The sequence below is a fragment of the Hyperolius riggenbachi genome, chromosome 2, assembly GCF_040937935.1.
Source record: "Hyperolius riggenbachi isolate aHypRig1 chromosome 2, aHypRig1.pri, whole genome shotgun sequence".
NCBI lineage: Eukaryota > Metazoa > Chordata > Amphibia > Anura > Hyperoliidae > Hyperolius > Hyperolius riggenbachi.
The window spans coordinates 395,531,690-395,553,135 of record NC_090647.1 but is presented as its reverse complement, the minus strand read 5'-3'; the positions used below and the strand labels follow the sequence as shown (position 1 = coordinate 395,553,135).

Below are 21,446 nucleotides of genomic sequence, written 5' to 3'. Positions count from 1 at the left end.
AAAAGACTGGTTGCTGGATCGTCAGAAGGTAGTAATGTGACAGAGCGTGCCAAGCCCGTCTAATCTGCTCCTGTTAGCATTCGAGGAATAGTTGCACCAGATAGCAGGAAGTACGGTGAGCAGACCGACAACAAAGATTGGTCGCAACGCTGTCGACAATATGTAATGTGATAATCCCTCTCCAATCCTGTATTACTAGGCCACTGTTGCCATGCAGGTCTCATGCACTAGAGACTTCTGGAGACAGATCCACTGTGTGCGTAATAGACGGTTAAGATTGGTTGGAGGTGCCCATACATGTACAATCCCGATTATATGTACAATTAGTAAACTAGAAATATCGATTCCACACTGGAAATCGGGTAATTTCACTGCCACCACTCTCTCATGTTAGGGAGGAGAGAGACTCCCGCTAGCTATTCCTAGAAGGCAGAAAACTGTTATTTACAACCTAACTAGCAAATTACAATTTATAACCACATAGTAAAACAATACAGAAGAAAGACTCTTCAGAGGGCAGATCATTTGTAGCAACAATCAAATGACCAAACCAGGCACAAGACTGAACAATAAAATTGTTAGTTTTATTCTAAAACTACATACACGCAGTATATTTTAACCCACAGATAAATATACCTGTCCGGCAGAACAGATTGGGTTGATAGATAAAGGGTAGAGATAAAAAGAAACAGAATGTCTTAATGTATAGTTCAAATACCATTATTGGTAGTCCATGCTGCAATCGCAAGTCTTTGGCGGAAAGTCCAAGATGGCGATTGCCATGCAGCAAGAGGCTGTTGTAAGAAATGATCCAAGTGATTTTGCCAGTGTCCAGCTGGCTGTCGACTGATAGGAACTCGACGCAGATTTAGGTAATTGGACTTTGGACAGCCGCGGCCAGTGTCATTGGGGTTTTAATTCTCGCTGTAGATGGGGGGGGGGGTTATGACACATACAGGTCCAGTCTTGTGAAATTTGAATAGGGGCAGTGCCCCATTAGACAGGGAGAGATTTTGGCCCAATTCCTGTTTTGCCCGCTTTCTCCGTGCCCTTAGGTCACAACAAGGAACAGAATGCATCTTCACAATCATCATAATTTTATGAATCTTCTGATAGTATACATGAGGACCATGGGTGACAAATAACACAGTTCGTTACTTCCACCCTTTGTAGTACTGGCTCTGGAGGATCCAGATGGTTGGAAATACAGAAGTCTATGGATTATCATAGACATTTAAGGGTTACAGCAGGTCAGTTCTAGTTGAAGGACTCAGCTGGGGGGTCTTTAAAGCTAGGACAACAGGGCTAAGTTTCAGATTCCCTGCTGAGATCAGGGCCGAGCAGTCCCAGCTCTCTCCACTAAATTGGTTCTGTCAAGCTCATATTTGACTTCATCTAATGGATGAGCCTGTAAACTTTCCAGGGATGCTTGGGAACTGCTTTCACACCTATGTGAAAGGTTCCGTAATTGAAAGCTATCAGTGATTGCTGGCAGAGCCAAGGAGTAGAGAAAAAAAGTTGATTTAAAAAAAAAAAGAATTTCATTTTGGTTGGTTACAATGAAAGCAGGAAGTACATGCACTGGAGATTTTTTGCTGGATTTGTATCAGCTGTAACAAAGAAATGTTTTTCTTTAAAGGTAATTACAGGTCCTTCTCAAAAAATTAGCATATTGTTATAAAGTTCATTATTTTCTGTAATGTACTGATAAACATTAGACTTTCATATATTTTAGATTCATTACACACAACTGAAGTAGTTCAAGCCTTTTATTTTTTTAATATTGATGATTTTGGCACACAGCTCATGAAAACCCAAAATTCCTATCTCAAAAAATTAGCATATTTCATCTGACCAATAAAAGAAAAGTGTTTTTAAAAGAAAAAAAGTCAACCCTCAAATAATTATGCTCAGTTATGCACTCAATACTTGGTCGGGAATCCTTTTGCAGAAATGTCTGCGGTGTGGCATGGAGGCAATCAGCCTGTGGCACTGCTCAGGTGTTATGGAGGCCCAGGATGCTTCGATAGCGGCCTTAAGCTCATCCAGAGTGTTGGGTCTTGCGTCTCTCAACTTTCTCTTCACAATATCCCACAGATTCTCTATGGGGTTCAGGTCAGGAGAGTTGGCAGGCCAATTGAGCACAGTAATACCATGGTCAGTAAACAATTTACCAGTGGTTTTGGCACTGTGAGCAGGTGCCAGGTCATGCTGAAAAATGAAATCTTCATCTCCATAAAGCTTAGACACACTCATCTTTTCTGCCTTCTATGTAAAATGGACATAAACTCGAGCAAACAAAGCTCAAAAGGCTCTATCCTGAAGGCCAAAAGCAGAGAAGTGATAATTATCACCTACCATTTGTAGGTGATAAAAAAATCCTTAATTAACACCAACTTTTCAATTGAGAATCTCAAATTGGAGATACATTTAGAGGTAATTACCGCACTTTTACTTCACTTTTACCGCATTGTAACAATTGCTGGAGAGGCAGCTGTGGAGAACAGCGATACCACCGCAGCTGCCTCCAGTTCCCTGCCTGACAGTCTGCCTGTGCCTCGGGCGTCTAGCACGCTGAGGACAGGTCTTTCAGCCGCACATAAGGTCGCATTGTCGCGCACGCACGGACAGGACCTTTATGCGGGGAGGAGGCGCGTCAGCTGACCAGCCGGTCGGCTGACGTCAGAGGAGACGCTTGCCACTCCTCATTGGTTGATGGGAGTGGGTGTGTTTGTCGGGTCTCCTCTGCTTCTTAAGCAGAGCTGGGTCACTCGCAACTTGTCTGCTGTTGCGAATACTACGTGTTAGCGCTCAGACCTAGTCAGGCTCCTGCTGTGATAGATGTATATGCAGTGTTTGCGATATACATCTATCTCTAGTTAGTACTGTTATTACTTATATTGTATTTATCTGTGTATGACTCTGGCTCGTTTCTGACTTCCCTTCTGCTTTACGATTCTGTACTTTAACCCATCTGATCTCGTTGCCGACTCTGCCTGTTAAAACCGTCTTCTCTTGCCTTCTGATTTTGTACCGTATCTGCCAGTCTGTTGCCAACTCGTTTTGTCTGACCATGCTACTCTTTCCAGAGAGCCCTTGTCTCTGGCTAGGGCCTCTGTACTGTTAGTACCCACCAGCTCCTCTGGTGAGGTGTTGTTAAACCTATTACTACTTACTGTTGCACCAAGCACTATACCTTGCAGTTAACCTTCACATTAGTTACTTGCTATACTTGCATTATTGGTGATTCTGCAGATCACCACATAATCAGGTATAGTGTCTGGATTATTGTTGATACTGCAGATCACCTAATAACCAGACTTCTGTTTGCTGACACTAATCGTTACAGAACAGCAGACCGAAATGTCTATGGAGACACTGTGCAGTCAGGTCGAACTTTTGACCACGGCCGTTAATGACCTAACCAACACGGTCAACGCCCAACAGACACAGATCAACCAGTTTTCTGAGGTGGTGCGGACCCTTCAAGCACCTAATGCACCAGTGCCATCTCCTGTCGTTATTGAGCCTAGGATGCCTCTCCCTGAAAAGTTTTCAGGGCACAGGTCTGATTTTCAGAATTTTAGAAATCGCTGCTCTTCGTATTTTGAGATACGACCTATTTCGTCAGGGTCTGAGAGTCAGAGAGTGACCTTTATTAAAACTTTATTATCTGGGGATTCACAGACGTGGGCGTACAGTCTGCCTAGTGGTCATGAGGCATTGGCATCAGATCAGGCGTTTTTTAAATCCATGGCTATTATATATGACGATCCGGATATCGCAGTGACTGCTGAGAGGAAACTTAAAACCCTCAGGCAGGGGCATAACACTGTTGAAACTTACGCTGCAGAATTTAGAAGGTGGGCTGTGTCGGCCAGATGGGGACAGTTTGCCTTATTTGATTATTTTTTAACGGGATTATCTGACTCTGTTGCTGATATTATGTTGAGTCTTCCGGAGCCTAAGACTGTTGACGATGCGATCTCATTAGCAGTTAAAATAGATCGCCGCATCCGTTATCAAAGGCAAACTCGAGGTAGATACTCGGTGAGATCTGCCCCTACCACCTCTCCTTCTCCGTCTCCTTCTCTTCCTCAGGATGAGGCGATGCAGATCGGACATTCTGAGAGGTAGAGAAAAATCGGAGACGAACTGAGAGACTCTGCTTATACTGGCGGAAAAGGGCCATTTGGTACAGAATTGCCCCAAGAAGGCGGAAAACTCTGCCGCCTAGGTGTAACTAGAGGTACTACCCTAGGCGAGCCTGTGTTACCTCTAAAAGAAAATCGTTTACTCCTCCCGTGTTCTATTACCTGGGAAGATCGAGTTTTGTCTACCCAGGCATTTATAGACTCAGGCTCAGCAGCCAATTTTATTGATTATGATTTCGCTATGAGGTTAATAATTCCCCTTGTTTTTTTGAACAGACAGATTTTTGTTACTGCAGTGGACAACTCTCCACTTCAGGGGAACCAACCTCTGTTGCAGACTCCTGTATTGTTATGTCAAGTAGGGGTATTGCATAAAGAAGAGATACAATTCTTTGTGCTTAAAATGGCCACTTCCACAGTAATCCTTGGGATGCCATGGCTGCAAAAGCACTCTCCTCAGATTGACTGGAGTTATGGTCAGTTGTTATGCTGGTCCTCCTTTTGCCATCAACATTGCATGGAGAGAGTTGCTGTCTGCATCACCAAGGTTCAAATGGAAGGATTACCCGCACAATATACAGAATTCGCTGATGTATTTTGTCCCAAATCGGCAGACAAACTTACCCCACGTAGAAGTTTTGACCGTCCCATTGAGTTAAGACCAGGTTGTATGCCCCCTAGAGGTCATTTGTATAACCTTTCCGGTCCTTAAAAACTTGCTATGCAGGAATACATTAAGGAAAACTTGGCCAAGGGTTTCATCCGTCCTTCTAAGTCTCCGGCCGGAGCAGGTTTCTTTTTTGTACAGAAAAAGGACAGTGGGCTTCGCCCATGTATTGATTACAGAGAATTGAACAAAATTACCCTAAAAAATCGTTATCCTCTTCCTTTAACTGATGACTTGTTTTCCCAGGTTACTGATGCATGTATCTTCTCTAAACTCGATCTAAGAGGGGCATACAACCTGGTACGCATAAGGGAGGGTGACGAATGGAAGACGGCGTTCAACACACCCGACGGGCACGACGAGTATCTCATCATGCCCTTCGGGTTGTGTAACGCCCCCGCCGTCTTCCAGGAGTTGATCAATGAGGTCTTCAGAGAAGTCCTGGGGCGGTTCGTCCTTGTATACCTGGACGATATCCTCATTTTCTCATCCAACTTGGCAGAACACAGGGAGCACGTAAAGTTTGTTTTAAGAAAACTTAGACAGAATTCTTTATATGCAAAACTTGAAAAATGCCTCTTTGAAGTGTCCGAGGTTCCTTTTTTTTTTTTTTCCCTCCATAGACTCCAAAAAGGTATCTGTCGTTCTGGAGTGGCCACAGCCTTTGGGGCTGAAGGCACCCCAGAGGTTTCTTGGCTTTGCCAATTATTATAGAACATTTTTCAAGGGATTTTCTTCTGTTGTGTCACCTCTCACTGAACTCACCAAAAAGGGGGCAGATACTTATAATTGGTCAGTCGAAGCACATTCTGCCTTTTCATCACTGAAAAAGTTGTTTTGCTCCACCCCCATTTTGCGACATGTGGATGTCACTTGCCCCTTTATGTGGAGGTGGATGCATCAGAGATTGGGGTTGGGGCTGTACTGTCTCAACACTCCGGTCTCCAGGGCAGATTGCATCCGTGTGCATTTTTCTCTCGAACGTTTTCTCCCGCCGAGAGAAACTATGACATCAGAAACCGAGAACTGTTGGCCATCAAACTCGCGTTTGAGGAATGGAGTAATTGGCTCGAGGGGGCAGAACATATGATTACGGTCTACACTGACCACAAGAATTTGGAATATATTGAGGGGGCCAAGAGGCTTAGCCCCCGACAGGCTCGCTGGTCTTTATTCTTCTCGAGATTCAGATTTATTATTACCTACAAGCCAGGAAGTAAAAACATCAAGGCAGATGCCCTGTCTAGATGTTTTGAGCCCGAGACAGTACAGCCTCCAACCCCTGAGAACATCCTGCCTGAAAAGGTTGTCTTGGCAGCCACTGAGACATGGGAGGATTGGTTGTCTACATTGGGTCCATACCAACAGGACATTCCCGAGGGGAAACCGGATGAGGTTCTGTTTGTGCCACTTCATTATCGTTTGCAAATTTTGCAATTGTTTCATGCACACAAAAATGCAGGGCACCCTGGGGTTGCTAGAACGCAGGATCTGCTTTCTAGATGCGTCTGGTGGCCGTCCCTGGTCTCAGATTGTAGGGAGTTTGTCGGAGATTGTTCAGTTTGTGCCAGAAACAAACCATCCAGACAGGCTCCGGTGGGCACGCTCCAGTCGTTGCCGGTGCTTGAGCAGCCATGGACCCATTTATCCATGGACTTTGTGGGCGAACTTCCTAGGTCTGAGGGTAAAACTGTCATCTGGGTGGTAGTCGACAGGTTCAGCAAAATGACTCATTTTATTCCGCTGGACAGACTTCCCTTGGCCCAGGAACTGGCAGATCTCTTCATCCAACACATTTTCCATTTGCATGGGATACCAGAAAATGTGGTGTCAAATAGGGGAGTCCAATTCGTGTCCAAATTCTGTCGAGCCTTTTGTCATCATCTTGGGATGAACCTGTCATTTTCATCTGGCTACCACCCACAAACCAATGGGCAAACCGAAAGGGTTAATCAGTCACTAGAGCATTTCCTTAGGTGATATGTGGCTGATGCCCAGTTGGAAGGGGCAAAATTCCTACCGTTTGCAGAATTTGCACACAACAATCTGAAAAGTACCTCATCGGGCATTTCTCCCTTCCAGGTAGTCTTGGGGAGATCTCCCAAGTTCTCCCCGTTACCAGTGGTGTCCTCTCCTCTTCCTGCAATGGAAGATTGGCAGGAGTCTTTTAAGGAGATCTGGACTATGGTTAAGAGAAACCTGGAAAAGGCCTTTCTAACCAAGAAGAGGCAGGCAGATAAGAAGCGATCTGTAGAGTGGGAATTTGTACCCGGGGACATGGTGTGGGTTTCAACCCGGCATCTGGCGCTGAAACAACCCTCGGCTAAATTGGGGCCCAGATTTATAGGTCTATACCCTGTCTCCAAAAAGATCAATGATGTAACTTATGTCATTGCACTGCCGTCCAGTATGAGAGATGTGAAGTCATTCCACGTGTCCTTGTTGAAGCCGGCTGTGCATGTGGATTCCTCTCCTCCCCCTCCCCCCACCTGTGGTGATTGATGGTGAACCTGAATGTGAGATTGAGCAGATTTTGGATTCCCGTTGGGTGCGCAACTCGGTAAAGTACCTTGTTCATTGGAAGGGGTATGGGCCTGAAGAAATATCTTGGGTGCCGGGTCATCGCATGCATGCTGAGGAGTTGAAGCAGAGGATCCATAAGTTACATCCTGAGAAACCATGCAGGACGTGTCCGGAGTCCACGCCTCAAGGGGGGGTACTGTAACAATTGCTGGAGAGGCAGCTGCGGTGAACAGCGATACCACCGCAGCTGCCTCCAGTTCCCTGCCTGACAGTCTGCCTGTGCTTCGGGCGTCTAGCACACCAAGGACAGGTCTTTCAGCCGCACATAAGGTCGCATTGTCGCGCGCGTGCGCGCGCGCACAGAAAGGACCTTTATGCGGGGAGGAGGCGCATCAGCTGACCGGCCGGTCGGCTGACGTCAGAGGAGACGCTCGCCGCTCCTCATTGGTTGATGGGAGTGGGTGTGTTTGTCGGGTCTCCTCTGCTTCTTAAGCAGAGCTGGGTCACTCGCAACTTGTCTGCTGTTGCGAATACTACGTGTTAGCACTCAGACCTAGTCAGGCTCCTGCTGTGATAGATGTATATGCAGTGTTTGCGATATACATCTATCTCTAGTTAGTACTGTTATTACTTATATTGTATTTATCTGTGTATGACTCTGGCTCGTTTCTGACTTCCCTTCTGCTTTATGATTCTGTACTTTAACCCATCTGATCTCGTTGCCGATTCTGCCTGTTAAAACCTTCTGATTTTGTACCGTATCTGCCAGTCTGTTGCCAACTCGTTTTTCCTGACCACGCTATGCTTTCCAGAGAGCCCTTGTCTCTGGCTAGGCCCTCTGTACTGTTAGTACCCACCAGCTCCTCTGGGGAGGTTTTGCTAAACCTATCAGTAATTACTGTTGCACCAAGCACTATACCTTGCAGTTAGCCTTCACATTAGTTACTTGCTATACTTGCATTATTGGTGATACTGCAGATCACCTCATAACCAGACTTCTGTTTGCTGACACCAATCGTTACACGGATGAGGTAATTTAGGGAGAAAAAAAATAGTGAATTTGAAAATGGAGATATTTTGGTCGGTGTTTATCACTACCTAATTTAACTCGTGCAGGAACTCATTGAGAATAGAGCCCTATGTGCTGATGATAGTTGGTGTGGTCTGTTGAAAAGCTGGGCAATTCCGAACCCTCCCCATGCTACTGTATATCTGGACCATAAGATGCAATTACTTTTTCTGCCCACTTTTGGGAGAGAAAAAGTGTGTCTTAAGGTCCGAAAAATACTGTAACTGTTTTTGGATTGTGGAAGGAATTAACTGGGTTCTATTAATTCTTATGGGGAAATTTGCTTTGATATACGAGTGCTTTGGATTACAAGCATGTTTCTGGAATGAATTATGCTCACAAATCAAGGTTTCACTGTACTGTAATAGAAAACAGGTATCAATTATGATAGCATGGCATCAGGCCTTGCATTCAAAAAGATAGGAAGCTTAAAGGTGTGCATGAGAAATGTCAGAAAAAATTGTACCTTAAGATCATCAATTATAGAGCGTGACATAACCATCCAATATGCATATATCAAAACACAGAAAGCTTGGGCTAAAGGTGTCAACAAGGAATACAAAATGTATTAATACACCACTGACATTGAATATCTCCAAAAAACAATACTTATAATCTATTGTAGTCAACAACATAGAAAGTTAAAAACAAGAGCCCAGCAGATGGCTTCATAAGTCAGCTGTTAGAAATTGCATATGCTTCAATTGCAATACATGTATGGTAATCCACAATCACACATCCATCACTTGCCCGCGCATTCACACTAAGTGCACCGTGCTCAATAGCGTGTCCAAAAGTTGTGGGGCCCCCTTTAACTTTCCATCAACAGGGTTTGTAATCCAATCACTACAGTGACTTGAACTTGAAGTTAGTGACAGTCATATCACATTTAATTCCCCTGTCGCATATTAAATTGCAGCAAACATGCACCAACATGGCCGCTTGTATAGCTCCTTAAAGTTCAGTGATGCCGCCTCACATGGACCCAGCCGATCCTAGGATCCAATCACCCCCGCTCAGTCACAGCAGGGGATCCGTTTGTGATGATTCACCGGCGAAGAGTCGGAGCACGCCGAGCACAGAGCGGTGGCGGGCACACGCTGCTGCGAAGCAACCAGCTGACCGAAGCTCTGCCCACCGACATGTTTCGAACCGCCCAGGTTCTTTCTCAAGGTGTGGCTAGCTCCTGATGCATCACCCTTTTCACCACATACGCCACGCCCATTCCTCCTTCCAGCGATCATCAAGAGGAGAGCAGGCGAAGGGAGGGAGGAGGGTAGGGGGGAGAGAGAGAAGGATAGGACTACGCATCCTGACCAATCCCTGATTGCCTTCCGCCCTGCATCCTCATAGCGCAAGCAACACAGGAAAGCCTTGCGTACTAAAGCAGCCTGCAGCAGCAGCGAAGTTCAGCTGAAAAAGTCCATAGCAATATAAATATCAGTCACCTCAGTTTCATTTCTATACTTAGTTCCATGACACAATTGCTTTCAGGATAGTATCTCCATTTTATCCACTACCCGTGTCCTTTATAGACTTCCATATATTTCAGCATGATATTATATGACTTTATATTGTCCATCCTGGTAGACCCCGAAGAATTTCAGGTCATAGCCCCACATAATTTCATTATATCACCAATCTTAATTGCAAGTGCATATCCTTGTCACCATTGAGCGGCACAACCTCCCACACGGTGCACCCACACCATTCATTGCGGAACCAGGCATATCCACACTCCCATGTCCAAATAACTCAACTTAAAAGAGCAGATTGTTACCGACATTGATCTTATATCCACATCAAATACCATGGGATCAGCCATACCTTGCTGATTTCAGGAAAGGTGAGAGATCTAATTTTACATTTAGGCCATTAGGGGTCACGGTATCGAGTTTAAATATCCACATAGATTCTTTACAAAGTAACACTTCATCAAAATTGCCCCTACGGCTTGAGATATTAAGCTTATATATCCCTTTAACAGTTGTTCCCCTTAGGCTATTACCATGAGCCTCTCTGTAATGTTCTGCAATATTGGTCTGACCCTTCCTACCAACAATAATGGCCATATGCTCCAATACCCGCTCTTTTAGAGCCCTTTTAGTTTTCTCTATGTATTTGAGGTGACAAGGACACTCAATCATATATATTACCTTTTCACTATCACAGTTTATAAAGGATTTTATATCATATGTAGTGTCCCCCAGCCTATTTTGAAAATTCCTGGTTCTATCAATAAACGGGCAAAGTTTGCACTTGCCGCACCTGAACATGCCATTCGGCACACGTTCCTGCAGCCATGTATTAGGCTTGGCCTGTATCTCACTGTGGACCAGGCGGTCTCTGAGGTTGGGGGCCCTCCTCGCTGTCAGCAAAGGTCGGGGGCCCACAACCTCAGACACCTCCCTCGATGCCGTCAGCACCGGCCAAAATTTTGTCAAAAGCCCTTGTAACCACTCCCAATGGGCCCCATATCTTGTGATAATTCGTACGTATTCACAATCGTCTACCTGATTTTTATCTTTCGGGGCTAACAGACTCGTTCGATCCAGGGACCAAGCTCGTCTCAATGCCTTCCGTAAAACCGAGTGTGAATACCCGCGGGCTCGAAATCGCCCATACATTGCTCGCAAACCCCCTCCGAAAGTCCTCATCACATGAGCAATTCCTCCGTACTCGGAGGAATTGCCCATATGGAATTCCACGCTTTAATGACTGGGGATGGTGACTGTCGGCATGTAAGATGGTATTGCCGGCCGTAACCCTTACGATAAGAGGGCGATATCACCTTCTCACCTTCAATTCTTAACATCAAGTCAAGGAATGAAATTTCCTGTCCGAATGTATATGTGAGCCATATATTTTTTCCGTTGATATTCAATTTGTCAATGAAACTTTTTAGTTCATCAACTGTTCCACTCCACACCATCAATACGTCGTCTATATATCGAATCCAGAGGGTGACGTGTGCCCCGTATTCCGGGACGGGGAAAACGTCTTCACGTTCCCACAATCCCAGATGCAAACAAGCATACGCCGGGGTACACGCCGCCCCCATAGACGTACCCCGGATCTGTCGGTAAAAACGACCCTGAAAAACGAAACAATTGAGATGTAAAATCAACTCCATAGACTCTACAAGGAAGGCATTGTGTAGGTCAGCCCCCAGATAACGCTAATTCAGGAAAAAAGACATTGCCCGGAGCCCCTCCCAGTGCGGGATCAAAGTATACAATGATTCAACATCGATCCCCACGAGGAGGGACCCCAGGGGTGCCAAAAAAACAGCCAACACACCCAATACGTCACGGGTGTCCTGCACATATGAGGGGAGTGACTGAACTAGGGACTTTAACTTTTGATCAATCAATTGTCCCAACCTTTGTGTGGGGCTACCCACAGCCGAAACTATAGGTCGCCCAGGAGGTTTTGTTACTGATTTATGTAATTTAGGCAACGTATATAATATAGGTACATTATACGTCACCACCTCCAAATAGTCATACTCCTGTTTAGTGATTACTTCACGAAATAACCCCTTATCAAAAAGTTCATTGACATGTTCTACAACCACTGGAAATGGATTCCTCTCCAGTCGTTCATATGTCTCTCGGTCACTTAACTGACGCATAATCTCCTCTACATAAGCTTCTTCTCAGGCCTTGCAGATCTAGAATCTTGGGTGCCAATCTTATCCAGATAACTACCTGCATGGAGTTTGTACCATATTTTTCTGTCCATATTTACATGTGTTTTCTGGTGATTCTCCAGTATCTGATTATAACCAAAAAATCATAGCATTAGTTTAAACCGATTCCAGAATCAGAATTTATTTTGCCAAGTACAACAGTGGTTGTACCCAGAATTGGTTTTGGCATTACAGGGTTGGTGGTGGTACAGTAACATACATTGGTACAGTTACACACAGTATGGTGTATACATATAGTAGAAGCAGAATATTCAAGGTAAGGCATAGATAAGAGATACGTAGTATATGACACAAGGGGGGCACCGAGGGGCTATCTGCTGCCGTCTATGGCACTCATACGCTTTGCTGCCGTAAATGAATCAGATGCCCTGCAGTCTGTCCTTAGGGAAGGATAGAGAGATAGGAGACAGAAGAAGAGACAAAGAAGAGAGAGAGAAAAAAAGAGAAATATATGTTGTCCCCTTAATTATGATCACAATCACAATCTGAATTTTGAATTGTTTTAATTACATTGTGAATTACTATTTGTTGATCTGTGACCATTGATCTCTTTTTTTTAGGTGTATAGAGTTCCTGTTGAGTCATGTGAGCAACATACTACATGTGAAGAGTGTTTAAGCTCTGGGGATCCCCATTGTGGATGGTGTGTGCTTCATAACGTGTATGTATATTTACTTACTATGTGGCTGTGTCTTGGAGAAACTTTTGCTTGTCTTTATTTTGAAAGGTACAGACTAACCAGCAAGCTCATGGTGACCCAGAACTCATTGGAGTGTGTAAGGGACTACAATGGTCCTAAAAGCCCCCTTACTAAGATGTTAAGAAAAACAAAAGTTTGCTTTCTTAAAGAAAGCAAACTTTTGTTTTTCTTAGCATCTTAGTAAGGGGGCTTTTAGAACCATTGTAGTCCCTTACACACTCCAATGAGTTCTAGGTCACCATGAGCTTGCTGGTTAGTCTGTACCTCTCTGTGTTAAAAGCCCTACTGCATAGAGCCAAATTAATCCATGCCATGCACTGATGAGGATCAAACAATCCGAAACAGTCTGTATGCATGTTGGATTATTATGGCTCTGTACAAATTAACAAGCTGACACATCATTGCATTCCAGCGGTTCTGGAGGTGTGTTTAGCTTCTAGGGGTACAATGGTTAATTTGCATATATTCAGCAGTGTTGCACTGGGAGACATCTCAAGCTCACTCCAACCTGAATTATCGCAAATTCTTTCTGTTTTAAGAAAGCAAACTTTTGTTTTTCTTTATTTTGAAGAATGTGAATGTTGAATGAATAGAAACATTCTTGTAATGGAAACTCTCTAGGTTTAATATGTTCTTATAGTATAGCTGTGACGGAAGAAAAAAAGCAAAGGTGTACGCCTATGATCTGTGATCTTTGACTAATAACATTTGTGGATTTTACCCTTTGCTTGGAATGCAAACCTGTCCTTTTACCCTGCTGTTCCTGGCTGGAGGACTGAGAACTAAATTCCTTCTTAATACAAAATAGCTTGGACATTGCAAATATTTACTGTAAAATTGTACACCAGGCAACTAAAATATACAGCTGAAGTACAGTATAAAATGTTGTCAGATTGAATCAGATGACAGTCTTAACAAGAAATAGTCCAACGTGAATTCCAAGAGCAATCCAAGGGTCATACACAGGAGATCGATAAGCCAAGCAACTACAGTAATCCCAAGAAACAAACAAATTTGTAGTCAAGGAATAAGCCAAGGATCATCCGCAGGAGATCAGAGACATATCAGTGGTCATACACAAGCAAAGGATAGTCCAGGCAGCAATCCGATATGAAGTCGAGATCAGCAAGCCAATAGTCACAACAGGATAAAACACAGAGAAGCACATCCAAGCAGTAGATACACTACAGCTATCAGGGGTGATGAATACAATCAAAAAGCAGATTAAATACTACAGCCAACCAATCACAGCCGACCGCACCTCCCAGCAACCAACCAGAATCTACTTTCTGCACACATGCATGAGCCGCTATAATAAGCTGGCAACTGAAAGCTGTTAGCGCCTGCTACATAATGATTAGGTGGACCGAGTGACCACACACATCCACCTCTTATCACCTCTTAGCATGGATTCCATCCTATGCAATGGATCTATAGGAGCTATCAGTCAGTTACATGTCTGCAGAGGTAAAGGAATGCCAGCAAACACTTCAGGAGAACTCACACTGACTTCCTGCCCTGCAAATTTGCTGCACAGGTAAACTCAAGAAAATAGCTATGACCATTAGGTAACTGTATTTTTGGGCTTTTTTTGCATTAAACTTTTTTTTTTTATGAAATGAGACGGCATTGTTAACTTATTTGAGCATTGTTACATAAGAAGGTCTCAACTGTAAAATTTGTATGTATATATTTTAACTTCCTCTATATAAGAGGTAATTGGAGATCTCCAGTGTTGATAGATTGCGATTCTGGCTGCTATAAGGGTATTTTCTGTTGCAAATCTTAACGTGTCTGGGATGCTGTATGTTTGTAAATTAAGAAATGCTGGTTCAGAAGTGGGAAGGAGTTTGGTGTCTATGATAGATTCTCTCAATGTAAACATTTTTTTTTTCAAAAGGTTTGAATAAAAGGGTAATCCCACCAGATATGTTTGAGCATCCATTTCTTCTTACATCTCCTCCAGCACTTATCCGACTTGTCAATGTCTCAATCCTAGGGATATTAAATTGCAAGCGGATTTGTTCAAATGTCATTAAGACCCCCTTTGAGAATGGCAAAGCGAGCGTCTTCACTCCTCTTGATATTTATTAAAGAGAATCTGTACTCTGAAATTCTTACAATAAAAAGCATACCATTCTATTCATTATGTGCTCCTGGTCCCCTCTGTGCTGTTTCTGCCATTCTCTGCTGCAAACCTGGCTTGTAATTGCCAGTTTTAGGCAGTGTTTACAAACAAACTAACCAGCTTCTAATAGGCTCAGCTAAGCAGAGTGTGTTAGTCACACAGAGCCTGCAGGGGGTGTGTACAGCTTCTAGCTAATCACAAGCAGCCCTGCACATTCCAGTCTGACTGCCTCAGCCTGACTGTGCCGACTATAGAGAGAAGATTAGATCATATAACAGAGATAACACAGCTACTGTGCAATTAGGAAAAGCTGCAGTAAGCCAGACCACATTAGAAAAGGCATAGGAACTTATAGCATAGAAGAAATAAAGATAAACAATTTGTTACAGAGTCTCTTTAAGGTTTGATCAAGATCCAAAATTAATTGTTACACCTATATTAAGGGAACATCCAGAATAGTTGCATCTTTGCCTTGGCTAAATTTAGAGTAATAAATATTCCACAACCCCAATGTAGCTTTGATAGCCATAAGGTTACTGAGGGAGGGTGTCCTTGGAGAAGGAGTTGAATAAGTAATCTTCTTAAACTAGCCCCTGAACAAAAGTTTTGGATCTGCGCCCCTAGCATGACCAGCTGTATTAGACAGACAGTAGTAAGCTTGGTTCATTAACATAGTCATCCAGTATCCACCTATATTTGGGACACCCATTCCTCTGAGCTTATTAGTAGCCAAAAGTATAATTTTAAAAAACCTAGGTTTATTTTTTTCACTCCCCTAAACTTATTCAAGATGCTTTGTAATTTATTCAAAAAGGTTTGTGGTATTGGAATCAATACATATGGAAGGTATAAAGAATAAAAGGCATCACCATAATTCTTATAGTAGCTATCCTTCCTGACCAAGACAAGGAAAGCCTGCCATATTTTGAGCAAATTCCAATGACCTTCTGCATCAGCAGGGGGTCATTTTGTTTAAAGAACCTATTGCTTAGAGATTGGATGAATCCCCAAATTCCTGAAATACGAATCCATAATGGTTCAGGGTGGCTGAGGTTGGGTGGGTGGGAGTATGGGCGTGGCCAGCATGCATGGAGTGAGGACATGTTTTCCCTTGCTTTCTCCAGTCTGAGCACAATTCTGCCTCATCTCTGCTCTGTAGAGCTACTGCCACTGACACAATCTACTGAGAAGGTGTCCTGGAAGTGGAGGCTGTCATTTTGGGACCTCCTGTAAGCATGTGTACACACAAAGCGTTGTATAATAAGATTAAAAACATGTGCCGTGCAGGCAAATTCAGTACCACCAACAGATTTCTTCCATTGTCACACACCACTTTGCCGAACTCCAGTTGGTGCAGGGTCAGCTACTGATCCACCTGTGCATTCAGAGCTGCCAGGAGTCCTTGTCCGCTGTGACTCTCAGCTTTCAGGCAAGTCAGCCCCAGGACAGGGTGACACCATCATGCCTGGGATGTGGAATAGGCCCTGGGGAGCTGGTGGTGTGCACTTATAATAAAGGAGGGCACAGCAGCAGCAGAGGAGGACTCAGCCGAGGACGACAGTGAAGAGGATGGAGGAGGAGTAGGAAGAGAAGAAGAGGAGGTTGCAGCAGGCCTTCCTGCCATTCATGGCACTGTCACCAACTCCACTGCAGAGCCATGCATTCAGTGCTTGCCAGCAGTCAGCAGGTTTACCCAATAGGTTGTATAGGTGATATACCTGCCGTCACCATGCTTTCCAGACCAGATATCAGTGGTGAGATAGACCCTTGCCCCAACACTGTGTTCCAGAGATGACACGACTTTGCTTTCCAAATTTACGGTACATGTTGGCTGGCTGAGCCCAGGTACAGATACATGCTGTGCGGCAGTGCCACTATCTCCTTGCGACAATCTCCCCCTGCTTAAAACAAACTTTCCCCTCCTCCTCTCTGTCTCCCCATCTGAACTTCATCTTTTCTTGTGGGCACCCGTGTGTCCATGGATACATTGTCATGATTAGCTGCTTTACTTGTTTCTGAACACTCACAATAGGCACCAGCAGCCGGTACATCATCATCATCATGTCACCTTACGTCCATGTGTGTAATGATGCCTGACTGAGACATATCAGGTGGTGTAACATCCTTATCTGCTGCATCTTTAGGCAATAATGCTTGCGCATCACTAATTTCCTCAAACTGATGTGTGAATAACTCTTCTGACACATCAAGTGAAGAGGCTGTAGTGCTAGTAGTGATGGTGGTGGTGGGGCGAGTGGTAAGTCCTGTGGTGCCCGAATCAGGGCAGGAGGAGGATAGTGTGTCAAGGTTCCGAGAGCAAGCAGAAGAAGATGAGGTTTGCTGTGGAAACCAGTCAACTACTTCCTCAGCATTTTGGGAGTTCACGGTACGTGGCTCCTGAACACTGGGTATCATTCTAGGGCGACAGGAAAACACACCGGTACAACCTTGCAGTGCAGCCTGCCTCTGCCTGTCATTTTTTTTCTCACAATATTAAAAAACACAGAAATAATACCCTGCCAGTGAGTAGGAACTGGATCACTGTGCACAGGTCTGTTATATAACACAATCAAAATACAATAAGACTAGCACTTATAATATTGTGGTGTATTGCGCTTCTGCACACAAAGGGCTTGATTCACTAAGACAAATAGCACACCTTATCAAAGTTAACATGCCTTATCAGAGTAGCATAGCGAGCGCTATGAACTTATGGCAATGGCAAGAGCCCCACTTGTCCTGCCCTGAGCCCCTGCGGGTTCGTAGTGCTTGCTATGCTACTCTGATAATGCGTGTTAAGTTTGATAAGGTGTGGGAATTTTGATAAGGCGTGCTATTTGTCTTAGTGAATCAAGCCCCTAGACACTGGGAGTCTGCCCACGTCTGTGACGTACAGCACAATATACACTGCATTGGACGCAGAGATATGTGATATAACACAATTAAAATACAGCAAGAAAAGCTCTTTTGACATTGTGGTGTATTGTGCTTCTGTACACGGAGTCACTGTGAGTCTGCACACAACCATGATGTACAGCTCAAGATACACTGAACTAGATGCAGAGATCTGTGATATAATCAAATCAAAATACAGCAAGAATAGCACTGATAATGTTGTGGTGTATTGCACCTCTGCACACGGAGTCAATGATAGTCTGTGCACGTCTGTCACGTACAGCTCAAGATAAACTGAACTGGACGCAGAGATCTGTGATGTAACACAATCAAAATACAGCAAGAAGGGGGCGTGGCTTGCCTATGGCGCGGACTAGACGTACATAGAGAGAGCTCCTACAGCCCGGACTACCGTAAGCCCTGATCCTGCGCTTTCCGGAGGGTAATAACATCACCTATGGAGTGTACAAGACGTAAGCAGACGAAACGCTCACCTGGCAAAAACCGAAGCTCACAGATTAAGAAGTTTTATTTTTTAAAGCCTTAGTTTTTAGTTTTAGTTTTTAAAGTTTTTAAAGCCTTACTCCGCCTAACCCAGCAAAGATGGCGCCAACACAGAAGCAGAAGGTAGGAGAGACGCCTACATCTGCATCTCCGACCCACAGCGGCTCACCCGCCGAAGCAGCCTTAAGCAATTCATCTTCACCCACCCACTCCGATAGCCCTGACATGGTTGCGGCGCCGATCATATCCACAGCGGCTACGGCCTCGGGGAGCAGTGGAATGGATCTATCCCCATCAGCCTCCCCGACCCACAGTGCGACCTCGGCAGGCCATGCCGCCAGTGAAGAACCGGCTCTTACCTGTAACATGTAGCATGTCCGCCGCCTCTGCATCTCAGCTGGGGGCGGTCCCCGCCGCACTCTCTCTGCCAGGTCCTTCGGCCGCACATCGGGTAAGGGCTACGCGTGCACGCGCCCAGCGGCAGGACCTTTATGCACATAAACGGGGAGTCAGCTGACTCGCCGGTCAGCTGACTCCAGCCTAGCTGCCGATTGGCTGGGCGTCTGGGCGGCTCTGCAGAGCATTCTCTGCATAAAAGGAGCTCGCTGTCAGTTGCTCCTCATCTGCTGTTGCGAATACCTCATGTTAGCACTCAGACCTAGTCAGGTTCCTGCTCTGATAGATGTATATGCAGTGTTTGCGATATACATCTATCTTTAGTTAGTATTATTGATTGTATTATTTACCTGTGTATGACTCTGGCTCGTTTCTGACTACTCTTCCGCTTTACGCTTCTGTACCTATGCCCATCTGATCTCGTTGCCGACTTTGCCTGTTTAACCTTCTGCCTCTGCCTTCTGATTTTGTACCTGATCTGCCTGTCTGTTGCCGACTCGATTAGTCTGACCACTCTACTCTCACCAGGGAGCCCTCGTCTCTGGTGAGGGGCTCCGTCCTGTTAGTACTCACCAGCTCCTCTGATGAGGGGTTGTTAACCTATCAGTACTTACTGTTGCACCAAGCACATACCTTACAATTAGCTTACATATTGTTGCTTGCTATACTTGCATTATTGGTGATTCTGCAGATCATCATATAATCAGATATAGCGTCTGGATTATTGGTGATACTGCAGATCACCTAATAACCAGACATTGGTTTTTCGCTGACACCAATCGTTACATTACCTGAGCGAAAAGCTCCAATCCAGGTACCCCGTAAACCACACCTAAGGCGATGCTGACACTGAAGCGCAAAGGGAGAGATACACCTCCCTCGGCCTCACCTTCTTACAGCCTTAATGGGGCAACGGAAATTACTGATGCACCCTCTCCTGCTCATTCTGGCAGCTCTGAATCCTATATTGAAATGGACTTACATGATTGTATATGTTCTTTACCCACAAAAGATGATCTTGAAAAATATGTAAGCAGGATTGAGGCGACCTATAAAAGAGCGATGGCTGATATAAAACAAGACATAAAGCACATAGGCCACCGAGTGGATGACAAAATGGCACACGTGCAAGAGAAGCAACAAACTGAATTAAAACAGCACGCCACACAAATCAAGGATCTCAACTTAAAACTGGATGACCAGGAGAATAGACAAAGGAGAAACAACATCAGAGTGAGGGGTATCCTGGAGGCTACCAAACAAGCAGACCTAGCACCCACTCTGGTAGGAATCTTTAATCAATTCCTGGGAAGACAAGCAGACTCCACCATTGAACTGGATAGAGCACACAGAATCCTAGCTCCAGTCAGTACAAATCCAGATAGGCCCAGGGACGTCATCTGTCGAGTCCACCGCAATACAATCAAGGACGACATCATGATAGCAACCAGGGAGAAAGGTAGCATAGACTTTGACGGTGCACGCATTACAATCCTGGCAGACCTTTCCAAACTTACTCTCCAGATGAGAAGATCTTTGAAACCATTGCTGACTCACCTACAAGAGAGAAACATCGCCTATAAATCGGGATTCCCCTTCAGCCGTCAGATCCGATTCAACGGCCAGATATTCATCCTTAAAGATCCATCTGATGCTCCCAAGATTAAAGAGGCCCTCAACTTACCTGCCTTTGAAATCACAGATTGGCCTTTACACACGGAGGAAAGTACCCCACCTCTCCCCCAAAGGGCACATCGGAAAACAGCTTGTCACAACAATAGGAATTCAACACGTGAGTAAAATCTGCACTTAGCAGGCATAACCTTCCCTCCTCTTACTACCAAGCGGTGACCCTGTAGATACTGAACTATGCATACTGTACTGTACCCATCCTCTTATCCCTTGTCGTTGATTTGGATAAGTACACTCTCACACACCCTGCATCCCTGAATTTAGCTGACCCCTATTAATCCTGTCATAATGATGATTGATGGCAACTTCGTTACCTCGTGCAGATCACTGCACAGCCTAGAAAGTCCCTGGCTTGCTCCTGCTGATGGGGACATCTCCCTTATCAGCTCCTCAGCGCATGTTCTCAGCGTTCCCAGATGCATGCCAAACATTTCCGAGTGTGTGTGTGGGGGGGTAATATCACCTCTCTCTGCGTGGACGTCAGCCTAGCAAGACCAAAGGGGGTTGTTTGAATTGGCACAGTATGTTTATTATTGATTAACACATTTTGAGCTATTAAACATTTTTGTTTGGGGGGGGGGGATTAAGGAGGGGAAGGTTACTTAAAGAGAACCCGAGGTGGGTTCTAAGAATCCTATTAGCACACAGAGGCTGGGTCTGCATATAATGCCCAGCCTCTGTTGCTATACTGTTTCCCCCAGCCCCCCCCCCCCCCTCCTGCGCTCTGCTGGCCCCCATAAATCAAACGCTGTGCTAGTGACACGCAGCGTGTCGATAGCCGGCTTTTTACCTCTGCACTGTCACTCTCACCGCTCCCCTGATTCCTCTATGTCGCCGCTCCCCGTCTGCATCCCTTCCCTCCAATCAGCGGGGAGGGAAAGGACGCAGGCAGGGAGCAGCGACATAGAGGAGGGGGGAATGGCGAGAGTGACAAGTGCAGAGCTAAACAGCTGGCTAGCGATGTCGCTAGCACGGTGTTTGATTTGTGGGGGACAGCAGAGCACAG

General features: G+C 45.0%; 1 protein-coding gene across 14 annotated transcripts in view; it reads left to right on the top strand.

Annotated features, from left to right (window-relative positions):
• The window catches only part of PLXNA2 (plexin A2), a 3,799,727-nt gene that overhangs the window by 483,601 nt on the left and 3,294,680 nt on the right, over positions 1-21,446 (top strand). For all 14 annotated transcript variants that reach the window (XM_068269767.1, XM_068269773.1, XM_068269774.1 and 11 more), the window contains one exon: positions 12,686-12,786. In XM_068269767.1, coding sequence (XP_068125868.1) covers positions 12,686-12,786 — 101 coding nt within the window. The remainder of the gene's footprint in view (positions 1-12,685; positions 12,787-21,446) is intronic.